Source organism: Nannospalax galili, unplaced genomic scaffold (genome assembly GCF_000622305.1).
Source record: "Nannospalax galili isolate Female #2095 unplaced genomic scaffold, S.galili_v1.0 scaffold6882, whole genome shotgun sequence".
NCBI classification, from domain to species: domain Eukaryota; kingdom Metazoa; phylum Chordata; class Mammalia; order Rodentia; family Spalacidae; genus Nannospalax; species Nannospalax galili.
The window spans coordinates 1,664-8,981 of NW_008348357.1; the positions used below are offsets into that span (position 1 = coordinate 1,664).

Consider the following 7,318-nt stretch of genomic DNA (forward strand, 5'->3'; position numbering starts at 1 on the left):
ACAACTAAATAGATAAATAAAAATAAGATTAAGTGCTCAGCTTTCCTCACCCAGGCATTTCTATTTTGAAACTTGGGATTTTCTTGACAATGACACCTAATTAAATTGACTAATTTTTCCATGCCTAATTCAATTGACTAATTTTTCCATTGTCTAGTGAGTGAATTAATTAGCAAGCTGAAGAGGTTGTTGTCAAGCTGTAGGCGACTTATCACTTACTCTCCTATGGTCTCTTCTTGTAAAGGCCCGACATGCAGCAGAAATTGGAGCCGATGGCATTGCTGTTATTGCCCCTTTCTTTCTCAAGCCTCAGAACAAAGGTGAGCAGGTTGGCAAAGGTGAATGCACAGTGCCTACTGTCTACTTCTTGTTCCTTTTCAAAATGATTGTATTTAACCCATACAAGTTGCAATGGACTATTGCTCCTCCTAGATCCATAAGAGAGATGGTATTGAAGCACTTGGATTCTTTGCCAAGTCATCTGACTGGCTCATCTACTGAGCCTCATTTAGTAGATGCCTTTGTTTGGGTGAGGCCAGTAAGTTGTGTGGGTTTGAGAGTCATATGGCAGAGCATGGCCCTCTTTTTCTCAAGAGAAGTGTAAATAGTCATTCAAAACAACATGTCCTATTTAGGGTGGATGAATAGTGATGCATGGAAAAAAGATTTCACAAAAATGTTCATTGTCCTCCTCCACTGCCTGCTCTGCAGAAACTGTGTCCCATTATACTGACACTTGTTATTGTGTTGGCTGCTTGCTTGTTTGTTTACTTTTTGAGACAGGATCTCACATAGCCCATCCTTACCTTGAGCTCATTATGTAGCAAAGAATCATGCTGAATTTCTGGTCTTCCTGCCTCCACCAACAAGGGATTACAGGAGGCCTGTACCACCACACCTGGTTTTGCTGAGACCCAATCCTTACTGATTAGCAATAAAAGAGCTATAAAAGGGTATTCAGGATATAGCATGTTTGGTAGAGTGCTTGCTTCTCATGCACAAAGCTCAGGGTTTACCAGCTCAGGCTGGTGGGTGCATGCCTAAAATCCAAGCACTGGGGAGGTAGAGACAGGAAAATCAGAAGTTAAAAGTCATCCTCAGCTACATAGGAAGTTTGAGGAGAGAGGGGGGTAGAGAGAGAAACAAGTGTTTGTATGGAGGATTAAAGCCACAACTAAATGCATAAAATGTCATGAATTAAGTTTGGGAATTTAGATCTTTTTTAAATTTTTTCATATGGTTTTACAAATTTTTATATGAGTAGTATTTCAAAAAATGAACAAAGGAAAATGAATTATACATACTAATTTTACCTGAAATAGTTAACATATGCTGAACAGTATCCAGGGAAAGGAGAGTACATACAGTTCTCTCTCCTGCTGCTGGGTGGCATCCACAACGTAAGCATTCTGCCAGTTCTGCGGCATCTGCAGCTCACCTTGGTCTTTTTGAGACAGGGTCTCCCTGTAGCCCCAGCTGTCCTGGAACTCACTATGTGGACCAGGCTGGCCTGTAACTCACAGAGATCTGCCTGCCTCTGCCTTCTGAGTGCTGGGATTAAAGATGTGCACCACCACACCCAGCAAGATGTAATAGCTTTTTTAAAAAATATTTTATTTACACCTGGTGTGGTGGCACACGCCTTTAATCCCAGCACTCAGGAGGCAGAGGCAAGAGGCAGTCAGATGCCCTGGAGCTGGATTTATGGGTCTTAATAAAGACCATATAGGTTCTGGGAATCGAACCCAGGTTCTCGGCAAGAGCAGCCAGTCCCTTAATGAGCCATCTCTTCAGCCCCAGGAATCCATCCCACTTTCTCAATAAAGCAGAGGGCACTCTTCTTTTCTGCCTGGCTCAGTCCCCAAAGGGAAAACTCTTGAGTTTTTGCAAGGTAAGCAACAAATCTTACACTCTTAGAATTTTTTTGTTTGTTTTTGTTTTTTTATTTTTATTTTATGTGTATGCGTGTATTGCCTGCATGTAGGTGCTGGGATTCAAACCTGGGTCTTCTGCAAGAACAACCAGTGTTCTTAACTGCTGAGCCATCTCTCCAGCCCCAGAACTTTTTTTTTTAAAGGTAGTGTCTCTCTCTGTAGCCCTGGCTGGCCTGGAACTCCCTGTACAGAACAAACTGGCCTCAAATTCACAGAGATCCACCTGCCTCTGCCTCCCTCCTGTTGAGATTAAAGGTGTGTGCCACACACCCAGTGAGCACTGACCAATTTTATAGTAGTAGTATAGTATGGTAGGAAAACAATGATCTCCTTCTGGCCTCTCTACTTCAGATGACCTGAGTAGAGACATAGTAGCAGTGTCAGAAATGGTAAGAGCAGTGGAGAACTTCCAACTTCCAGGAGGATGGCTTCATTTCATTGGATGATTCTTTTTTTTATCAGGGAAATCCACTGTTTTATTTTGTTCACACATGACTCTTCCTCCTGTTCTTTCAGATGTCCTGATTAGTTTCCTGGGGGAGGTGGCTGCTGCGGCCCCTGCACTGCCATTTTATTATTATCACATTCCTTCCTTGACAGGGGTAAAGAGTAAGTATTGCTTCTTTTTTTGTGTGGTTGTTTGTTTGTTTGTTGTTGTTGTTGTTGTTGTTGTTTTAATCTTTTTGAGACAGGGTCTCCCTGTAACCCCAGTTGGCCTGGAACTCACAGAGATAGATCTTCCTGTCTCTGGCTCCCAAGTGCTGGGATCAAAGGTGTGTACCACCATGCCCAACAAGATTTTGCTTCTATTTTATTTTATTTTATTTCATTTCATTTCATTTCATTTTATGTGTATGACTGTTCTGCCTGTATGTAAGTGCACCTATATGTGGTCAATGCCAGTGGAGGCCAGAAAAGGGAGTCAGATCCCCTGGAACTGGAGTTACACATGGTTGTTAGCCACTATGTGGGTGCTGGGAACTGAACCCAGATCCTCTGTAAGAGCAGCCAGTCCTTGTAATCACTAAGCCATCTCTTCAGCCCCCAAGTATTTCTTCTTTTGATTGTTTCTCCCAATTCACAACCTACCCTATTCCACTAAGAAATCTCCTTTTCTTCCCATCCTACCCAGCTAACAGTAGCCCATGATGAGGCAGTTACAGTTGCTCCAAAGCGAGTTGTTCTAACATCCCAGCTCTTATTAATCACTTCATATGGAAGTTCTTAAGCATAAAAGAGTTGGTATACCTGGGTGTGGTAGTATATGACTGTAATTCCAGCCCTCTGGAGGCTGGCAGATCAAGAATTCAAGGTGGTGCATGCCTTCAATCCCAGAGGCAGGCAGATCTCTGTGAGTTCAAGGCCAGCCTGGTTTACATATTGAGGCCAGCTGAGGCTACAGGGAGACCTTGTCTCAAAAAGACAAAAAAAGAATTCAAGGTTATCCTCCACTACACAGTGAGTTAAAATCTAGCCTGGGATATATGAAACCCTGTCTCAGAAGAAAAATTGACAAGCTAAGGCAAAAGGATTGCCATGAGTTTTAGGCAAGGGGTCAACTACTGAGCTATATTCCAAGCCCTCTGCATCTTCTTATATTAGAAGACATGAGATCCTAACCCCCACTGTGTGTGCCTTGTGTCTAACCTGAAAAAAGATATCCTGATCTGTTCTGACTTTTCCTTTTTTGGTTTTGTTTTTTGTTTTTGTTTCTAATTTTTTTTTATTATTATTTTGTGCTGAAGATCAAACCCCAGGGTCTTCTGCATGCTGGACAAGTGGTCTACCACTGATATACACCCCTAAGTTGTGACGTGTGTGTGTGTGTGTGTGGTGTGTGTGTGTCGTGTGTGTGGTACAAGGGACTGAACCCAAGGCCTCATGCATGCTAGGCTGGTTCCTTACTCCTAAGACATATCCTCAGCCTAAGGCTATGCTTTATACATATTTTGTGAAATAAATGGTTTTCCTACTTTCTCATACTTCGGACTTAACACAAAATACTTCACCACAATGATAGGTGTATAGGGATTTCTCCGTGCCAGCAATCAGCTCTCCACTAGAGACAAAGTGGTATTCAGTGATTCAATTCCATTCTAACAGTGTCTGCCCGGAGATAGAATCAGATCCTGCTGGTTGACTGATTAATTTGCTAGAGCAGCTCACAGAACTTAAAGAAATCCTTTACCTACCCTTACCCATTTACTACAAAGATGAAAAGATGCATAAGGCATGTGGGAAGAGATAGGGGATATTATCTCTATGTGTATTCTTCCCGGGAACCTCCATGTGTTCAGCAAGCCAGAAACTCTCTGAATGCTATTTTGGGGTTTTGTGAAGACTTTATTAGATTGTCATAATTGAGTATGTCCTTGGCTATTGGTGATCAAGTCAACCTTCAGCTCCTCTCCCCTTCCAAGAGGTTGGGGGATGGAACTGTAAATTCCAATCCTCTAATCACATGGTTGGTTCTCCTGCAGTCGTTCCCCCATCCGGAGACTGTCTAGAAGCCCAGTCAGAGTCACCTTACTAGAACACAAGATGGGATGGGGATGTAGATCAGCTTAAGGTAGAGAATTCACCTAATACATGCCAAGCATTGGGGTTTGATTCCCAGCACCACATGGACAGGGCATGGTAGTACATGCCTATAATCCCAACACTTGCGAGGTTGAAGCAGGGGGAAGTTCAGTGTTTTCCTCAGCAACTATATAGGGAAACCAGTCTGGGTTACATATGACCCTGTGTCAAAAACAAAAAGGGCTAGAGAGATGGCTCATTGGTTCAGAGCACTGGTTGCTCTTCCAGATGACCTAGGTTCTGTTCCCAGCACCCACATGTAACAACTGTCTATAATTCTAGTTCCAGGGACCTGATGCCCTCTGACCTCTGTGGGCATTGCACACATGTGGTATACTTACGTTCATGCAGGTAAAACACTCACACATAAAAAATAAATGTAAATGAAAATAAAACAACAAAAGCCCCACAAGATGCTCCTATGACTCAGGAAATTCCAAAAGTCTCAAGAGCTCAACATCAGGAAGCAGGGTCAAAGACCAAATATTGGGACAAAAGAGTCTCCTAGCCTCCTTATCTGCAAGGATTTCTGTCTCAGGAACTGGAGGCAGAGAACAAATATGTCTGCAATATCACAAACACCCATCTACTGACCACAAGGGAAGTTGGGGTTAACAAGTACGTAGAGCTACTGGGCAGAGGCAAGCAATGCTGCCTGAGTCAGTTCCACCGACAACGGCCGCGGAAGTGTGCTGATATGGGGCTGTGCGGGATGTTTTGATGGTGGTAGTGTTTCCTGTTTTTAAGGCAGGGTGCTGCTGTGTAGCCCAGGCTGGCTTCAGATTCTCTATGTAGCCCAGGTTAGCCTCAAAATCCTCTTGCCCTAGCCTCCTGAATGCTGGGCTTATAGGCCTGTGCCACCACACCAACTGAAGATGATATTTGATAGTTTCTGTTGCTATATGGATTAATAAGACATTTGTTGTTTTGAGCAGTTCGTGCTGAGGAGCTGTTGGATGGGATTCAGGATAAGATCCCCACCTTTCAAGGGCTGAAATTTAGCGACACTGATCTTTTAGACTTTGGGCAGTGTGTTGATCAGAATCACCAACGACAGTTTGCTTTGCTCTTTGGTGTGGATGAGGTAAGTTACACACACACACACTCACTCGCTCACTCACTCACTCACTCACTCTGTGTTTTCCAACAGGGCAGTTTCCCTTCAAAGCAATTCATGCAGCTGTTTATAATACAGCATCTCTTCTCTTTCTCAAAGAACTGAATCTCTTTGTCTCTTTCTCATCAGCAACTGTTGAGTGGTCTGGTGATGGGAGCTACTGGAGCAGTGGGCAGGTAAGTATGACTCGTCTTTCCCAGAGATTACTGACTCCCACAAAGGTGCTCATCCCTGAAACAGTTCTACTTTCTTGCATATATGTCCTTAATAATAGACGTCACCTTTTCATTCCCATACCCATTCATCAAAAAGAAATGGAGTAAGGCTCTGTCATTTGTCATTTGTCAGTCGGTCATGGATGGGCCAACCTCCATTGTTGACCCTGGTTTAAAAGGCATGACCACCTTTCTGTCTTCCTTTTCATCTCCCTCCTCTCCCTCCACCTGGGATGTAGAGCCTGCTCATTCTGGCTTTTTCTCTCAAACATTAATGAAATGATCCTTGAGTTTTGGAAGGGAGGGAGGGAGGGAGGGAGGGAGAAGCAGAAGGGGGTATGTCAAAGAACCAGATAAGGTCAAAGAACTGAGAAGATGGGGCCAAAGCAGACTTATTAACTGGCTGGGACCCAGGAAGAGTAATCTCCAAAAAAACCTGGTCCTTGAACTAGAGTTTTACATGTCATTTTATAGTAAAAACTACCAAGCATCTGCAGTTAACTACTCAACATTATATAATTGGTTAATTCTATCTTTTAAGGGAAATATGTAAGGGATTTTTTTTTTTCATCTTTTTGAGACAGGGTCTCCCTGTAGCCCCAGCTGTCCTGGAACTCACTATGTAGACCAGGCTGGCCTTGAACTCACAGAGATCTGCCTGCCTCTGCCTCCCAAGTGCTGGGATTAAAGGCGTACGCCACCACACCTGGCTATTTTTATTTTTTAATGTGTATGAGTGTATTGCCTGTGTGTATATAAATGCACCACATGTGTGCAATGCCCATAGAGGCCAGAAAAGAGTGTCAGATCCCCTGGAACTGGAGTAACAGACAGTTGTTAGCTGCCATGTGGGTGCTGGGAACCAAACCCAGGTCCTCTGCAAGAGTAGCCAGTGCTCTTAACTGCTGAATCATCTTTCCAGCCCTGAAAAGGGATTTTTAGAAAAGAAAAGAGAAGAGCTGGAGACATGACTCAGTGGTTAAGAACACTGGTTATTCTTGCAGAAGCCCCGGGTTCAAATCCCAGCACCCACATGGCAGCTAACAACTGTCCGTAACTCCAGTTCCAGGGGATCCAATGGCCTCTTCTGTCCTCCTTGAGCATTGCATAACACAGGTGCACTTATGCAGGCAATATACTCGTACACATAAAATAAAAATAATAAATAAAATATTTTAAAAGAAAAAGAAAAGAGATCAAAATGTTTATAGGGGAAATGGGTAGGAAGTCCCAACCTTAGCCAAGGAACTATTGGCAGCAGATCACTGCTGGGTAAGGGAGAGTTGGTCTTCTTTAAGGAAATGATGCTAGATAGGCTGAACAGGCTCCAGTGGATGAACTCACACCAAGGGACATCTTGGTACATAAACTTGACTAGATAGGCTTTAACATGTATGACAGAATGTATGAAATCCTGTGGGCAGGCTATGAGGGCAGGATGCAGGTAGGAAAGGAGGTCTAAATATGATCAA

The 7,318-nt window shown here is 43.4% G+C and overlaps 1 protein-coding gene across 1 annotated transcript in view; it reads left to right on the forward strand.

Annotated features, from left to right (window-relative positions):
* Positions 1-244: 244 nt before the first annotated feature.
* The window catches only part of LOC103743787 (N-acetylneuraminate lyase-like), a gene marked incomplete at both ends in the record, with an annotated part of 11,711 nt that continues 4,637 nt past the window's right edge, over positions 245-7,318 (forward strand). The window contains 4 exons of the mRNA XM_008845258.1: positions 245-320; positions 2,451-2,543; positions 5,450-5,598; positions 5,761-5,807. Coding sequence (XP_008843480.1) covers positions 245-320; positions 2,451-2,543; positions 5,450-5,598; positions 5,761-5,807 — 365 coding nt within the window. The remainder of the gene's footprint in view (positions 321-2,450; positions 2,544-5,449; positions 5,599-5,760; positions 5,808-7,318) is intronic.